The 18,417-nt window shown below is 48.3% G+C and overlaps 1 protein-coding gene across 2 annotated transcripts in view; it reads right to left on the reverse strand.

The window, feature by feature from the left end:
* The window catches only part of SCN5A (sodium voltage-gated channel alpha subunit 5), a 185,371-nt gene that overhangs the window by 41,315 nt on the left and 125,639 nt on the right, over nt 1–18,417 (reverse strand). For both annotated transcript variants that reach the window (XM_036737927.1, XM_036737926.1), the window contains exon 17: nt 4,432–4,926. In XM_036737927.1, coding sequence (XP_036593822.1) covers nt 4,432–4,926 — 495 coding nt within the window. The remainder of the gene's footprint in view (nt 1–4,431; nt 4,927–18,417) is intronic.

Consider the following 18,417-nt stretch of genomic DNA (forward strand, 5'->3'; position numbering starts at 1 on the left):
GGAGCTCACAATTGGGTGGACTCTGATGAAAAGGCATTGGGAGAAATTGAGGCAGCCTGCAGCATTGGCTGACTCCTATCTCTGACAGCTTGAAGCAACACAACTAGCTGTCACAATTAGCTTTTCCTAGAATATGCTCAAACTCAGCAGAATCCTAAGTGGCATTTCTAGCGTGGGCTAAACACTTTACCTACATTATCTCACTGGAGCCTCAAAATAACCCAGGAGGCAGGGAGGGGCGATGGGGGCATTATTAGCTGCATTTTATAGAGGAGAAAACAGAGGATCTGAGGTTCAGTGCCTTGTCTAGGGTCCTAAAACAAGGAAGCATGGGACAGAATTCGAATAGGGTCCTTCTGATTCCAAGGGCACCATGTTGCCTCTCCGTGGGTCCCAGACAGAACTCAGCATCCTTCCTCCAACCGGCTCCTTGCATCTTGATTTCTGGCAATGGCCTGGCCCTCCTCCCATCCCCTAACATTGTTTGACTCTCCTCTCCCCCCCCCCTTCTCCCCCGCCTTGATCCAGTCTGATTACCAAACCTGTAGAGTCTGTGTGCACTACTTGGAACAAGCCATCATTTTGAGAGGGTTTCATTTTGTGGCAGCGATGGTCCTCCCTGTATACTTCTATTGACACAGGATGACTCAGAATGTCTGACCTTAACCAGATAAAACTGGATCCAGCTGATCCACCCTCACCCCACCCCCCTTAGTTAATTAGTTCTCTGTCGGCTGAGTGCCAGGCTTCATGCCATACACACGTTTCATTGCACTTTTTTGTTGTATTTTTAATTCTGTGGTTGTAAAGAATGGCCATTGCTCCAAGACACATGAACTTTCACCTTTCCATTTCCATGCCACCAGTTCAGTGCTTTATTATGTCTCTTCCCAATGACTAATTAATCTTCCTGCCTCTCACCACTCCTCCTGCCAATCCAGTGGCCCCCTCTCCAGTCTGACCCCCTTGCCCTAAATGCCTCTGTACTTCCTCAGGATCCACTGGACACAATACAATTTCTTTACCCTTGTTCAGTAGGGACCCTGGCAGAGGGCAGTTATCATAGGCAGGCTGGCAGGGTCACTCTCGACTGAGCATTTACTCTAATGAAAGAACAAAGCCCTTTGCTAGGGAATGATCAGTGGCATAAAGGAGATTTGTTAGCTGCCTTCACATATCTGAATGCCTCCTGAGATAGGCCTCCTCTGAAGCTTGACTCCAGTTCCTAGAGATATTCTGGAATGCGAGAAGGAGGAAAAGGCGATGACAGACGGTAGGCATGGGTTCGTTGCTTCGCTTTATGTTTTGACTTTTTGACTGGTGAGAGGCAGTGTGGGAGCAGTGGATAGAGAGCCCACCTGGGGGACCCAGGCTGAGTGTGTGACTCTGGGAAAGTCGCCTCATCTCTAAGTACTCCCAGCCAATGAAATCATAGGCCCAGACCAAATGAACCAGGCAGCAGAATCAGACTTGTAGATCAGGGGAAGGTCTCAGACAACAGTCCTGGATTTCAAGAAGTACTGAGTCAAGTTTCTCATGCTATCCACCTTGTGGTCAAGACAGAGGCTTCTGGCCTGGATGACAGGATAGTGGAGGGGATCTTAGAGATCAGACAGCCAGAGCCAAAAAGTGACGATCAATGGATCGTTATTGATCTGGAGGGCACTCTCCAGGGGAGGCCCTAGGGATCCATCCTTGGCCTCATTCTGCTCACCGTTTTTATTAGTGATGCAAATAAAGGCACAGATGTAGCCCTTCAAAAGGCATTGGGAGCAAGCAATAGCTAATACCGTATATTAGAGGGTCTTCAGGTTTTAGAATGGGAATAAATTCCCTGTGACCTCCTGGATTCAATAGGAAATCCTCCATTTGGCTTTTAAGCCACTTTCTGCCTTTCCCCATCTCCATATACTTTGTATTCTCTGGTCCAGCAGCACTGGCCTTCTGTCTGCTCCTCCCACGGGCACTTCTCCTGACTCTCCTGAGCTCCCCTGGCACACAGTCCCTCCTTACCCCTGCCCACTGGCCTCCTTCATGACTCAACCCAAATCCCACCTTCTTCAGGAAGGAGGCCTTTCCCAGTCGGCCCCACTGCTGGGGCCTTCTATCATTTACACTCTGTCTTGTGTAGACATAGTCATTCTCATGTTGTGTCCCCTGTTAGAAGGTGAGTTCCCTGAGGCAGGAACTGTCTTTTGCCTTTCTTTATACCCCAATGCTTAGCATAGTGCTTGGCACATAGCAGGTACTTAATAAATGTTTAACGTGTTAATAAATATTATTAATAAACAAATTTTGTTAATGAATCAATATTAATGTGTTAATAAATGCTTAATATGTTAATAGTTGACTGACATCCCTGAAAAAGACCTGAGGGCTTTGGTGACCACAGACTCACATCAACAGTTTGGTACAACAAGCAAAAAGCCAAAGCAATCCTAGACTTCGTCACTTTCTCTTGGCATTCAGAAGATCTGCCTTGTTCCCGGCAGACGGCACAGAAGTGCCCACAGAATTCCAGGAGGTTTTTGTCAAGAAGCTGGCAGATCAGTTTGCTCTAAACCACACGTGTGACTAACCCATTGAGCTGCTGCCAAGGTCCCAGTCCTCTCATTGGGGGCATCTGGGCCCTGAGTGAGTGGAAGAAGCAGATACTGTGGGTATCTGTTTGTGGGCTTAATTGAGCCCCTGTGATCACCATCACCAGAGTGGGGCACAGGGATGGGGCAAGGGGGTGTCCTCTCCTTTTTCATGTCTAAGGATGGGGGTTTGCTCTATGACATTGCCTTTTCTGACATTCAGGGAAGGGTCCATGATTGACCTATGAACTGCCTATGACTGTTCAGAGGGCAGCAGCTTGGTATCATGGTGGTAGTGGTGACCAGTCTCCTCCCTGGGCTGGGGCCGGTGGAGCTCTGCTTGCCCAGAAGGACACCACAGTTGGGCAGCCCTGGCCTCCAGGGAGGGACAGCCTGCCTGCTTGCCTTCAGTATTCCCTTCAACGAGGGGAGCAGCTGCCAGGAGGCATCAGGGATGGAATAACACACCTAACGCACCTGCTGTGCAGCCCCAGCCAAGCCTTGAGTGGCCAGTGCTGATGGCCTTCAACAGGAAATAGCAGGGCTCTCATACCAGCCGGTTGGCACTCGGGGGCCACAGGCCTGGCAGGAAGCTCAGGGCCAGGGCATGCATGGCACCACTTCAGAGGAAGGCCCCATCGCTCCCCGGGCACCAGCGTCCTCATCATCACTCGGTCAGATCCCGTTTCAAAGTGCTCCCACAAGCATCCCATTTGATCCTTACCACCCAGGGTGGGGGTGGGAGGGGGAAGGAAGGAGCTGATTAACCTCTTTGCAGGTGGGGAAACAGGATCAGAGAGGCTAGGCACTCTAAGGCCTTGGGGTCTGTCACCAAAACAAAGCCTTGGTCACTTCACTCCACCTTCAGTGGCTAGCATCCACATTCTCAGCCTGAAATTCTTGGTCCTTCGTTGTATGAATCCAATCTACCTTTCCTGCCTTATCTCTGGAAACATCCCTGTGCCTGACCTCCATTCAAGCAAGGCGGGTTTCCTCATTTCCTCCTCCAACTACCAAGCTTATGCCCACCCCTGGGTCTTTGCTTATGTACTCCCTCAGTGGGAAACACCCTTCTGCTTTTTTCTGAGTATCCAGCTCTACCCACCCTTCAAAGCCCAGCTCAGGTCCCGTGTCCTCTGTAAAACCCTCCTCCGACCCCTCCAGCCCAGTCAGACCCCTCTCTCCTTTCTCTGAACTTCCAGAACGCCTCATCTGGACTCTACAGACTAGCCCCTGGGAAGGAAACAAAACACCCTGTCGATCCCACATCCATCAGAGGTTGTAAGGCTGCTACCTTCTACCTGGCTGGCCTCGGGCGAGCTTCCCCTCTCTGGGTCTCAATTGCTCGTTTTTTAAAAATAATGGGGCTGGACTCAAGGTTTTTGATCTTTTCTTGTGTCATACACCACTTGGACAGTCATGGATCATTTCCCGGGATAATGTTGCTGAATACATAAAACAAAATACATAGGATTACAACGGAAAGTCATTATACTGAAATATAGTTATCAAAATAAAAAAAAAAGACCCAGACCCCAGGTGAAGAATCCCTGGAGCAGACTGTCTCTAAGGTGCTTCCCACTCTAATCCTGTGCTCATAGGAAATGGCCATGACAGACTGCCAATGGGGGAGGAGGCAGAAAACATACTCAGAGCAGACGCAAGGACCCTGAGCTGGGTGCATGAAGCCCGGGATGATGTGGACACTTGGTGCGGGAGCCGAGTGATTTACAGCATCATTGGGCACTGGATGTTCACCCAGAAGATCTTGGATCATCAAGAAGAGGGCCAGTTATGCCCCACCCCTGGCTGAGGACCACCCCCCCCCCCGCCCCGCCCTGCTCCCACTGACCTGTTTGCTGGACTCCATCTCCGTTCCTAGGCTGTTGTCCTCATCCTCCTCATGATCCTCGATGTCTGACTCGGCCACAGCAATGGGCACGTGCACAGATGACTCAGGGTCCCCGGTGAAGTCCCCTGGTTCCCTGCCTGCATCCTTGTGGCTCAGGTCAGCCTGCTCCTTCTCATCAAACCTTGTCTCCTTGCGGGTGGTGTCGGGTACCTTCTCCAGCTCAGTGGAGCCGTGGCTGGCCACGCAGCTGGGCAGGCCACTGGGGGCTGGGGGCACTGCTGGCATGCCTGTGGCTTTCTTCCTGGTGGCCATGTCTCGGGGCCGTTTGAGTAGGCTGCAGCAGAAGTCCCAGGTGGTTCGCTTGACAAAACGAAGGCCCCTCTGAATCCGGGCCAGGGCCAGCTGCAGATTGTTCATCTCCCCATCCTCATCTGGGGCAGTCAGGTTGTCTGCGCTAAAGGAACTGAGCAGCAAGGCCAAGAACAGATTCAGGACCTGAAAAACATGGCGTGTGCCCACATGTGAGCTCCCTGTGGGAGGGTCCTCTAACTCCCACCCTCCTCGAATGCATTGGGGTCAGGCACCTCTGGTCCCTTCAGACCTTCAATGTTCTCCCATACCCCATCCACTGACCAAAATCCTGCCCAGCCTTCAAAGCCCAGCTCTAGGGCAGCCACCCTCAGGCTCAGCCACGCTTTCCCAACTCCTTGCTCCCTGGCCCTCTCCACCATTCACTATTCTCCCTCAGGAAGGGCCCCCAACCCCTCCTCTCTTCAGACAGAAACAAAGAGAGATCCTCTCCTTGACCCAGCCCTTGAAAGCCTCTGCTTTCTCTGCCCTGGCTCTTCTCTCCTCCTCTCCCTGATTCTCCATTTCCTATCCTCTCCAGGTCTCACTGGTCCCTGCCGTCAGTCTTCTGAGTTGCTCCAAAGGGCTTTTGGCCCCATTACTCATCTCTGTTTCTGGGAAAAAGAGATGGGGAGGGGGGAAGGAGGGTGGGAGGAAGACAAGGGAAACAGCAGACCAGCATAAGTCATAGGAGACTATATTGGGTTTGAAGTTCAGGCCTCCAGCATCTTTGGGGGCCTGGGCATAGAGCTAGCCCAGGAACCCTGAGGCCATCTAGCCCCTTCCTCTTCCCATAGGGGCATCCTGCAGTGAGGGATCTTAACCTGGGGTCCATGGATCCTTTCTGTGGATGGATTTCAGGGAGTTCATGATTTTGGATAGGAAAAAAAATCATATCTTTATTTTTACTGCCCTTTAACTGAAATCTAACATTTCCTTCAATTAATTAAAACTATGATTCTGAGAAAGAGGAAAAGCCTTCATCAGACTGATGAGCTAAGGAGTCTTTGCTGGACATCTTATTTGAACCTCACAACAACTTTCTGAGGCAGATGAGGAAACTGAGGCTCAGAGAGTTTAAACATCTTGCCCAGGGTCACACAGCTAATGAGTATCAGAGGTGGGCATTGAATGGTTTTGTGGCTCCAAGTCCAGCACTGTATCCATGAATCAGTCAATAAACATGTATTAAGGACCTACTATGTGCCAAGCACTATGCTAGGCACTAGGGATACAAAAAGACGCAAAAGACAGTCTTTGCCCTCAAGGAGCTCACAGTCTAATGCGGGAGACAAAAAGTCAACCAATATATACAAGCAAGCTACACGTAGGATCCATAGGACACTTGATGAAGGGAAGAGGCTTCGGGAGGCATTGGAACAAAGAGGGATTGGGGAAGGCTTCCGGTAGAAGATGAGATTTAATCTGAGTCTTAAGGGAAGTCAGGAAGGTCAAGAGTTGGAGCAGAGGATGGAGCACCTTCCAAGCATGGGGGACAGATACCAGAGAAAATGCCTGGAACCACGAGATGGAACATCTGGATTGAAGAGTATTGAGGAGTAAGGTGTAAGAAGACTGGAAAGGTAGGAGGTGGCTAGGTTATGAAGGACTTTGAATGACAAACAGCATTTTGTATTTGATCCAGGAGGCGGGGTAGGGTATGTGTGATAGGGATTCACTGGAGTTTAGTGAATATGGTGGTGACGTGATGGGATCCTGGCTTTAGGGAAACCACTTTGCTGACTGAGTGAAGGATAGACTGGAGTGGGGAAGAGCCTTGAGGCAGGCAGACCCACCAGCAGGTGACTGTAATAGTCCAGGTGGGAGGTGATGAGGTCTGTACCATGGTGGGGCAATGTCAGAGGACAGAAGGAGGCATATTGGAAAGATGTTGCAAAAGTGAAATTGGCAGACCTTGGCACCATCTTGGATATGAGAGGTGAGAGTGAGAAATCAAGGATGACTCCTAAGTTGGGAGCCTGGGAGACTGGGAGGATGGTGTTGCCTTTGACAGTAACAGGGAAAGTGGGGGGGGGGGGTAGAAAGATAATGAGTTCGATTTTGGACATGCTGAATTTAAGATGTCTATTGGACATCCAGTCTGAGCTGTCTGAAAGGCAGCTAGAAAGACTGGAGGTCAGCAGGGAGGTTAGAGCTGGAGATGTAGATTTGAGAATTATCAGCATAGAGATGATAATTAAATCCATGGGAACTGATGACATCACCAAGTGAAGTAGTAGAGAGGGAGAGGAGAAGAGGGCCCAGGATAGAACACTAAGGGACCCCTATGGTCGAAGGGCATGACCTACAGGAGGATCCAGCAAAGGAGTGGTCAGAGAGGTCAGAGGAAAACCAAGAGAGAGTGGTGTCCCAAAAGCCTAGAGAGAAGAGAATATCAAGGAGGAGAGAGTGATCAACAGTGAAAAGGCTGCAGAAATGGCAAATAGAATGAGGAGTAAGAAAAGGCCATTGGATTTGGTAATCAAGAGATCCTTGGTCACTTTGGAGAGAGTAGTTTGGGTGGAATGCTAAGGTCAGAAGCCAGATTGTAAGGGAGTGAGAGGAGAGAAAGTAGGGGTACCTAGTGTAGACACCCTTTGCAAGGAGTTTAACCATGAAGGGCAGAAGAGATAAAGTTAACAGGGAGGGCAGGATAAAGAGAGTGATTTCTGAGGATAGAGGAGAAATAAGCATGTTCGTAGACAGTAAGGAATGAGCCAATAGAGAGGGAGAGATTGAAAATCAGTGATAGACATATGGAAAGATGCTCCAAATCACTAATAATTAGAGAATTACAAATTAAAGCAGCTCTGAGGGACCACCTCACACCCATCAGACTGGCTAAGATAACAGAAAAGGAAAATGACAAATACTGGAGGGAGGGGATGTGGGAACATAGGGACACTAATGCATTGTTGGTGAAGCTGAGAACTAGTCCAAGCATTCTGGAGAACAAGTGAGAACTACAGAACTATGGAGCCCAGCAATACCTCTACTAGATCTATACCCCAAGGAGACCAAAGAAAGAGGAAAAGGACCCACATGTATGAAAATATTTATAGCAGCTTTTTTGTGCTGGCAAAGATCTGGAAACTAAGGGGTGCCCGTCAGTTGAAGAATGGCTGAACAAGTGATTGTATATGAATGCGATGTAATACCATTGTGCCTTAAGGAATGATGGATGAGTTGGAAGGACTGACCCGCAGAGGCAATCGAGTCTTATTTCTGCTGTCCCCGTAGAATACTGGGTGAGTACAGGGGCTGAGGCGAGGCACACCATTTCCCAATGGCTGGCACCCCATGGCATCTGTTGGCTTTAACCGTGGTCAGCTAATGTAAGACTTAAACTGCTGGCAAGGGAGACCTTGCCAAAAGTTGCAGCCTTTGGTCTAGCCCTTCCTGGGAAGACTTATATAAACTAATGCAAAGTGAAGGGAGCAGAACCAGGAGAACAGTGTACACAGTAACAGCGATGTTGTAATGATGATCAACTGTGAAAGACTTAGCCATTCTGACCAATACGATGATCCACCATAACTGCAAGGGCCTCATGCTATAAAATGCTATCCACCTCCAGATAGGGAACCTATGGTCTCAGAATGCAGATGGAGGCACATTCCCCCCTTTACTTTCCTTGTTTTTTTTAACATGCCTAATTCTGAAATATGTTTTGCATTACTTCATATATAAAATTCATATCATATTCCTTGCCTTCTCAATAAGTTGGGGAGGAGGTGAAAGGAGCGGAGGAATTCAAAACTGAAAATGAAAATAAAAGAAAATTAAAAAAGAAAAAATACATAGACAAAAAGAAAAGAAGTGATAGAGTAGGGATGGTAGGGAGAACAATCTCTTGCAGGAGAAGGGATGAAATCACACTAGAACGATGAATGAAGCTTATATGTGTGTGTGTGTGTGTGTGTGTGTGTGTGTGTGTGTGTGTGTGTGTGTAGGGAGGCATTATGACTATTTCCCCTTTCCTAGTATAGGGGACTTTGGGGGGAGTTGACCAAGGGGACTTGCCACCAAATGAAACAGTTGTAAATGCATTTTCAGTCTCCTCCTTCATTTTTGACATCCTTGTGGATGAATCTCCTCGAAGGGGCTTACTTAACTCATTCCTCTGTTGGTTCCTAAGCACTGGCACTGTCCAGGTACATCTGACCTTCGCTTTCCACTGGGTGGCTGGCTTCCTGGGAGGTCTGCCCTCAGGTGTAGCCATGTCTTTACCAGCATCAAAAGCAATGACATTTTGGGCCAGACATGCACCTATAGTGCAGCTGGGGCTAGCCCACAGTGGGAGCCCAGTCCCTGCTCCGTGGGCATCTAGAGAGACAAAATGAATTTCCTGGAGTCCAGCAGAGAGTGTGTGCCCACTCCATGGCATGCTCCAGGACGAGGGCACTTCATAGTGGTCAGAATTTGAGGATTAATTATCAATATTTTTTGGCAAACATCAAGCTTCCCCATTAAGCAGCTCTTGCTGTAGGAAAAATCCCCAAACTCAGAACCCAAGTTTGAGGCAATGCCTTAGCTAGAGCGAGCACCTTTGATCTCTATGAAGAAAAGAACTTCCATTCTAACCAAGAGAGAGTGTACTTGAAGGGGGTACTTTGGTTTGGAAATTTCCAGTAATAGTGAATGGAACCACAGAGTCAAGAGGTCATATGTCTGTTGGCACCTGCTTATTTACATGTATTTTCCTTTATTCTGTCAGCTCCTCATAGACAAGGATAGTTTGAGGGTTTTAGCATGGCTAAAAGCATCTTCGGTACTCAGTGTAGCATGTGGCACATTTACAGTAAGTGAATGCCTAATACATCCTTCCTCCCTTAAGACAGCCAAGTAGTACAGTGGGCAGAATGCTGGGCCTAGAATCAGGAAGATCTGAATTCAAATTCAGCCTCAGGCACTTACTAGCTGTTTGACCCTGGGAAAGTCACTTAACCTGTGTTGGGGTGGGGAGAGGGAGAATGAGAGAGAGAGAGAGCCCAGAATAAAACCTTGTCCTTCACACAGTTAATAGGGGGGAGATGGTTGTTGATCCAATAAAGGGGATGAAGATGGGTCCTAGGGGCATCAGGAGAGAGTGCTGTCCCTCATGCCAAAGGAGGAGCATACGTCTGGGAGGATGGTTGGGCAACAGTGTGAAAAGTTCCAAAAAGGATGAGAACTGGGTTCTGGGGTGGGGTGGAAGGAGGCCCCTGGACTAAGCAGCAGAAGGATTGTTGGTCACTTCGTAAAGAACACCTTTCATTCCGTGGTTGGGCTAGAAGCCAGATTTCAACGGGTTGGGAAGTGTATAGGAGGGAAGAAGAAGCCTGGAATGGGGAAGACTTTACCTCAGAGCTTTTCCATGAAAGGGCTAAGATGCAGACACGCAGGGTGACAGCTTGTAAAATGTAAAATCTGCGAAGGCGGGGCTTGGCCTTGATCGTCTAAAACTCTAAATCGATGATTCTCTGGTCCCAGGAGGATTGAGCAGAGGAGGGAAACAGCTCCTGGTCTCCATCCTCTTTCTCCTTCAAGGTTGCCCTCCAGGCCTGCCTCCTCCAGGAAGCCTCCCATCCTTTGAGCCCAGAGAGGCCCGGGTGAGGCAGCAGCTACCCATCCCAATGGCCAGTGCCCCATGGCCTCTGTTGGTTTTAATGAAGCTCAGCTAATGTAGTGTCTTAAAAGCGCCCCTCATCGGGAAGTTGCAGCCCCTGGTTTAGCTCTTCTTCCCATCATGTTGTTCTAACCAGACAGCAGGCCCTGTGGGTTCATGGATAAATCCTTTCCCTGTGACTAGCACAGAGCTAGTCACCTGGGGATGCCCAATAACTCCCCCCTTAAATGACTGAAGGAGGCAGTTCTAATGAATCCTCAGTCATGGAGTATTCAAAGGACTCTCAGAGCTCAAGCCCAACTGCCCCATTTGATGAGGTCGGAATTGTACTCTAGTGGAAATAGTGATGAATGTGGAGTCTTGGGACTTGAGTTCGAATCCTGACTCTATCACTTACTACGTGTGTGACCATGGACCACTTAACCTCTCTGGGTCTCAGTTTCCTTCTCTGTAAAATGGGAGTGGGGTATTGAACTAGATGAGGTCCAAAGTCTCTTTCAGCTTAGTCTGGGATCCTATGATTTCTGACCTCTCTGGCCTCAGTTTCTTCATTTGTGAAGTGAGTGGTTAGGCCCCTTCCATTGATGGACTTACAGTCCTATAATTGCAGAAGAGTGCTGGTCAGGTCATTTACATTGAGGTCTATGCCTTTGGGGATTCTGTGGACCTTTTCTAGGGAGAAGAAGGAGGTCGGTCAGTCAGTCAGTCAACAAGCATTCATTAAGTGCCCACTGTGTGCTAGGAACTGTGCTAAGTATTGAGGATACAAAGAAAGGTAGAAATATTCCCTGCCCTCATTGAGTATATATTCTAATGCCCTGGACATTCAACCTCCTGGAAACGAGCCTGCCAGCTCTTCCTTGAGGAGAGCTCTACACCAGGTCAAGTCAAAGCTGTGGTTTTATTGAGACGTTGTGGTGCAATCGGGAACTTAAGGTCAGGAGAGACCTGAGTTCAAATCCTGCCTTTGATGCCTACTAGTTCTGCTACCCAGGGCAAGCTGGGCCATCTGCCTGAGTCTCAGTTTCCTTATCTGTAAAACGGGTATGTTTATGGCAGCTGTTGATGCTTGGCATGTTTTAAGTGATGGTTACTTGCTGGGCACTGGGTTAGGTATGAAAGTGAGGACAATGTCTGCCCTCAGGGAGTTTACCTCTGACTCATGATTCTGAGATGCTCAGAGTCAGCATTTGATAGCTGTCTGCTGATGCCAAGTACCAACATCTGGGAACATAGGAACATAAGTTCCCCGAGGGCAGGAACTGACTCACTTTTTATCTGGATCCCCAACACCCAGGACAGTTCCTGCCTGGCACATAGCATTTAAAAAATGCTTGTTGATCTGAGATACCATCTCACACCTATCAGAGCGGCTAATACGACAAAAAAGGAAAATGATGGATGTTGGAAAACTAGAACACTAATGCATTGCTGGTGGAGTTGTGAACTGATCCAACTATTCTCTAGAGAGCACTTTGGAACTATGCCTAAAGGACTATAAAACTGCGCATACCCTTTGATCCAGAAATACCACTGCTAGGTCTATATCCCAAATACACACACTTATACATATGTACACGCACATATGCATATACATACATGCATACACATACATATACACATATATACACATACACGCACATATGGAAAAGCACCCATTTGTATGAAAATGTTTATAGCAGCTCTTTTCGTGGTGGTTAAGAATTGGAAATCAAAGGAATGCCCATATGGCATTCAATGCCCAATGGCATATACAAGCTGTGGTATAAGATTGAGATGGAATATTATTGTGCTATAAGAAATGACAAGCAGGAAGATTTCAGAAAAACCTGGCAAGACTTACATGAACTGATGCAAAGTGAAGTGAACAGAACCAGGAGGACACCATACACAGTAATAGCAATATAGTTCCATGAACAACTGTGAACAACTTAGCTATTCTCAGCAGCGCAACGATCCAAGACCATCCCAAAGGACTCACAATGAGGCCTACTATCCGCCTCCAGAGGAAGAACTGATATCGATTGAATACAGACTGAAGCAGGCTGTTTTCACTTCCTTTCTTTCATTCCTTTTCTTTTATTTGAGTCTTCTTGGGCATAACGACTAATATGGAAATGTTCTACTTGATTGCACGTGCATAACCTATATCTGACCACTAAGCATCTCAGGAAGGGGGAAAGGGAGGGAGGGATAGAATTTGGAACTTAAAACTTAAAAACCCCAGAAAATATTTGAAGCATTGTTTTAACATCCAATTGGGGAAAAAGAAAATATATTGAAAATAAATGCTTGAGGATTGATTAATTTATATATAAATATAAATGTGGTGTGACCTTGGGCACATAACTTCCCCCTCAGGGTTTTATAAACCTGTAAATATTTTGTAAAATATAAAGAGGACAATTTAGGGATGTTATAGTGGGGACTCCTTTTGGATAGGGGTTGGCCTAAACGAAGCTAAGGGTAGTGGGTATCCCTTTCCAATTCTGAAATTAAGAGGCAATATAGCTTGGTAGAGAGGGTACTGTGGGCTGCTCACCATGTGAGCAAGGAGGACCTGGGTTCAAGTCCTGCCTCAGATGCTGACCCTGGGCAAATCACTAGTAATTCTGCAAAATGAGGCCCTGATGGCCTTCGAGGTCCCTGCCAGCCCTAAAGCTCTGATCCTCTGAACTTCTATGATCTTGGAAAAATGGAGGGGTTTAATCATGTGATCTCTCATGTTGTTTTTGAGACTCGAGGGTCCTTTCAGATCAGGACAGAATCCCAGATAGAATAGCCTTGGGGAGTGTCCTGAGAGGGAGGCCCCAGGGAAATCCACAGCCCAGGCCAGGAAGCCCTTTCCTTGATGAAAGCCATTCCCTCAAACTGACCTCATCTCTGTTCCAGACATAACCCCTGACCTTATCCCCGCCTCTCATTTCGGCATAACTTCCCCTGTGGCTAATCCAGCCAACTTCTCTGCTTTCTAATCGAACTGATGGGCTCTGAGCTTCCATCTTCGGCCATTCTTATGAACCTGTTCTTACCCATCTCCGGAGAGACAGAAATAGATCCAGCGAGGTGGGGTGGGGGTGGGGGGCTGTGAGCAAGGGAGGAGGGGAGGGGCAGGAGGGGAAGCTCATCCAGTGGAAGCACCAAGGATGCTTAGGATGCCAGCTGATGGAGGGTTCTGTCCAGTGGGAACCCAGAGAGGCAAGGGCAGAGCTCAGCAGTCCCCTTCACTGAGCTAATTCTAGCCCCAAGGCTTGCTTTCTTCCTTAATTTAGAAGACCAAATTATCTGGGTAATTGAAATAATATGAGATGATATAATATGAAATAAGTGACATTTCTATGGGTTTTCCATATGGTATCTCATTTGAGTCTTTGAGGTAAGGACCTGTGATGGGTGACTACCTTGCTGGGATCACTAATCACTCTCTGAACTTCTATTCTGCCTCCCCAGTCACCTTGCCCAAAGTGGGTACTCCTTTTCTCTCTCTCTGCCCCAAATTCTCTTTTATATGGAGTCTGCTCCCATTAGAAGGGAAGCGGCTTGAAGGCAGGGACTATCTTCTTGATTGTATTTTTACCCCTATCCCTAGCACAGTATATGACACATAGCAAGTGCTCCATCCATCCATCCATCCGTCTATCCAGCAATCTGTCTGTCCATCTATCTATCCATCTATCTATCCATCCATATATCCATCTATCTATCTATCTATCTATCTATCTATCTATCTATCTATCTATCTATCTATCTGTCTGTCTGTCTGTCTGTCTGTCTGTCTATCCATCCATCCATCCATCCATCTATTTATCTATCTGTCTGTCTGTCTGTCTATCCATCCATGCATCCATCCATCTATCCATCCATCCATCTCTGTCTCTCTCTCTCTCTCTATCCATCTTTCTATCATTTCTCTACTTATCTATCTACTATTGGTATAATTTAGCCCCATTTTGCAGATTAATCAATTGTCAACAAACATCGATTAAGCCCTTACAATGTGCCAGGCACGGGGCTATATCTTGAATTAGAAGCCTGAGACCCAGGTAGGTCAGATAACTTACCCAGGGTCACACAACTAATATGTGTCAGAAGCAGGATTCAAACCCAATTCCTCCTAGTTCTATATCCAGCCCTCTATGCACTACAGCTAGGCTACCATCTGTCTGGGCAGGCATAGTCAAAGGGGGGTGGGGCAAGATGACAGGTCTGTCCTCACATGAAGGTAAAACCAGGAGGATCTCCCCATATCCCTGCCCTGCCACTGTTCTGCATAAATGTGTGGCTTGTTTGGAGATGCCCTGGGACTCCCTCTGGGGGGTCCCCAACAAAGGGATCCTTCCATTGTCATCCAGGGCCCCCAGTGCTGTGATCGAGGGACTGGCCCTCCAGTACCAGGGGATGAAAGGAACGGGCCAAGTGGGCCCAGGGTCCTCAGGGCCAGCTTGGCCTCCATTCTGCCTCTGATCGCCCTGCCATCAGTCTGGCCACCTGTGGCTACAAGAGAACAGAGGCTTTGGGGATCTTCCTGACAGTTGAGCTCCTCAATGTGTCTGTGACTGCTTCTTCAGACTTTCAAAGGAAGTCCCCAGCGTGTGGTCCAATAGCTCTTTAATTAACATGTAAGTCCCTTCTGACAGTGAGATGGAAAACTCCAAAATAACCAGTGCCAGGCAGCTTGTGCAGAGATGAAGGCTGTTGGCATTCATCTTGGGGAACATGGGAACTGGGGGATGTGGAGCATGACAATGAGCAGCAATGACCTGGGATTCCTGGGGGTAACTGGAGTGCCCAGGGGGTCCCTTAATCTTCAAGCCTGGACTGCAAGTCATATAGTTTCTCTGAACCTTAGTTTCCACATCTTAATCCATTGAACAATTAAGCATTTATTAAGCCTTATTATGTGCCAGGCACTGTGCTAAGTACCAGAGATACAGAGGAAGGTTAAAAACATTGCCTGTCCTCAGGGAACATATACTCTGTTGTGAGGACTGAGAAAATATATGAAAAGGCCATTCACAAACCTTAAAGCACATCAATGCACGCTGTCATAATTGAAGGGGGAAAGCTTTTAAAACTCCAAGATGCAGTCTGGCTCCCAAAATCACAGCAGCTGATCCTTACATAGCCCTTCAAGGTTCACCAAATGCTTTATGTACAGGATGTCATGGGAACCTCACAGCCCCCATGAAGAGGATCTCAAGGCTCAGAGGGGTCCCCAGATGCCCAGGGTCACCCAGTTAGGAGGTCAGATTGGGACCCAGATCCAGAACCCTGCCCAGGAGACCCTCTGTCCTTGCTGTCTCTCCCCCTCTAACCCTCACGGATGTTACCATTGGACCTCTGCTTAGGTATTCAGTCCAGCTCAGGAGCAACTATATCCCCAAGTAAGGGGCAGACATGTTGGTCTAAGGCAGGCTCTTAACATCAAGCCCACCAGCGTGCTACTATCCCTTAGATCTGCCCTTTGGTCTTAATTTCTTCATCTAGCCTTAGGATCCTTTCTAATGCCCTGGCACCTGTAGTCCTGGGCTCCTTCCTTGGCCCCTCAATCCTGCGAGGGGCTGGAGTCCCACTTCTGTTTTCTCTATACCCATGGTTGGGTCCCTGCCGTCTGTTGCCTACTGGCCATCTGTCAGATTTCCCCTGGTAGTAACTGCTCACCATCCTGCCCCTCCCTCTGCCTATAGCCCAACATCAGCTCCCCTCCCTCTGGGCATCTCCTACTGTTTGTCTGAGGCTGGGACCCCTCTGATCTCCCATCCAGACCCTTTGGGTCCCAGCCAGCCACACCAGACTGGTCTATGCCAGGACTGGCTGAGCCCCATGTTTCACTGTCTTTCTGGCTCATCTCAGGCACCACCAACTACATGAGGTAGCCCTCCTCCCTAAGTCCTCTTTGTGTGCTGTCTTCTTCCATGAGACTATAAGCTCCCTGAGGCATGGACTATCTTATTTGCTTGTATTTGTGTCTCCACTGCTCACATACTAAGCACTTAATGAATACTCTCTCTCTTTCTCCCTCTCCCTCTCTCTGTCTCTCTCTCTCCTCTGTCTCTGTCTCTGTCTCTCTCTCACTCCCTCCCTCCCTCTCTCCTCTCTCTCTCTCTCTCTCTCTCTCTTTCTCCCCCTCTCTCTCCCTCCCCCTCCCTCTTTCTCTCTCTCCATTTGCCTCTGTCTATCTTCCCCTCCTCTCTCATCTATTTATCCATCTACCTATCCCCATTATCTTTCCTGATCCCTCCAGGTGTTAGTGCTGTCTTCTTCCTAGAATTGTCATGGCTTTCCTTGCCTGTGTACATGTGCTCCCTCCCTCCCACTCCCCCAGGGCAGAGACAACCAGGGGAGATGGAAATCCCTTCAGATGGGAAGGCAGAAGGCCCCTGCCTGGGAGCATCATGGAGGCAGGGCATTGACAGCAAGGCTGAACCTCACAGTGGGACATTCCTCTAATTGTTTCCTCAGTGGGAGCTTGTTCTCCCTAATGAGACATTAGGGTGGGGGCCCCATCTCCTCCCCCCATCCCAGCCTGTCAGCTCCAGCAGGAAGGGGCTTCCTGTTTCACCCAGTGAGAGGCCCTGGGTCCAAAGAGGTGGCAGAAAGCTCAGGCAGAGGATACAGGTTTAACCAAAGGGTTGAGCTAATTCTCTTTGCTGCCCCCCCACTTTCCAGACAGAGAGCCGAGCCACAGAGGAGCCCCCCAAAGCCACACACACCCTTGTCAGGCACCAGCAGGGTCTGGCTTTGAACCCAGGGCTGGTGGCTCCACATCCAGCCCATCCTCTCCCCAACACTGCTTCCCTTGTGGGATGGCCCGGATATAAAGGAAGGCAAAAGCATGGGCACCTGCCCTCAAGGAGCGCACAGTCTGGTGCCCCCCACTAGCTCCATCCACAGTAGAGCACTCTGCTGGCCTTCAAAGCACTGTAAATATCACCTATGAGAGCAGTAATTATAATTCACTGATTCAACAGCCCAAACCTCGCACATCCTTCCCCACCCAGGAGGCTCTCCATTGAGTTTCTGACCACTTTCCCATTCTCTTTTCTGAATGAAAGCAGCATCACAAATTGATGGATTTCAGCAAGACATTGGCACATAGAAGGCACTTAATGAATGTTTATTGACTGACTGCGAAAGTCTCCTCATGGATAACATGTGAGACTGTGTGGCATCCTTGTAGACAGCATGGAGAGAAGTCCACTTGGGTGTACACTTGGATCAAAGACCAAAGATTGGTGATTCAGAGAGGAATGAACAAGCTGGAGAAATATCTGCAGCAGAGGACCACAGGTCTCTGTCCTTGGCCCAGCTCCTGACCCCCAACTGTTGCCTCACCCCAATAACTGTCAAAGACGTGGTTAAGGGAAGAGATGTCATGCCTAGCACATTTGAAAATTATATAAAATTGGAGGGAAAGAAAATGTTGTTGTCGTTCAGTTATGTCTGACTCTTCATGACCCCACTGGGGGTTTTCTTGGCAAAGATACTGGACTGGTTTGTCATTTCTTTGTCCAGCTTGTTTTACAGATGAGGAAACTGAAGCAAACAGGGTGAAGTGACTTGCCCAGGGTCACACAGCTAGGAAGTGTCTGAGGCCAGATTTGAACTCATGAAGACTCCAGGACTGGCCCTCTATCTAGTTGCCCTGGGAAGGAGAATACTCCTTATTAAAGAAACAGGTTTTCAAAAGATCTCAGCAAGCTGGAACAATTGGCCTGGTGGAGGTGGGCCAGCACCCACTGTAGTGCATACCTGCTTCCCCTGAGAGGATGAGGAGGGGTGATAGTTAATGTGTGTCTATGAAGCCATGTCTGATAAGAGGAAATTTAATAGGGACGAATGTAATAGTTTACCCTTGGGTTTAAACAATCAGCTGTGAAAATATGGGATGGGAAGGTGATGCTCATGGGAAAAAGATCTGTGGGTCTTGGTGGACAGCAAGGTTAACAAATCAGCAATACACCAAGGCAGCCAAAAAGCTAGTTTAATCTCAGTCCCTATTAAGACAGGGAGAGTGCCTTCAAGAAGGT

The sequence above is a fragment of the Trichosurus vulpecula genome, chromosome 9 (genome assembly GCF_011100635.1).
Source record: "Trichosurus vulpecula isolate mTriVul1 chromosome 9, mTriVul1.pri, whole genome shotgun sequence".
Taxonomy (NCBI): domain Eukaryota; kingdom Metazoa; phylum Chordata; class Mammalia; order Diprotodontia; family Phalangeridae; genus Trichosurus; species Trichosurus vulpecula.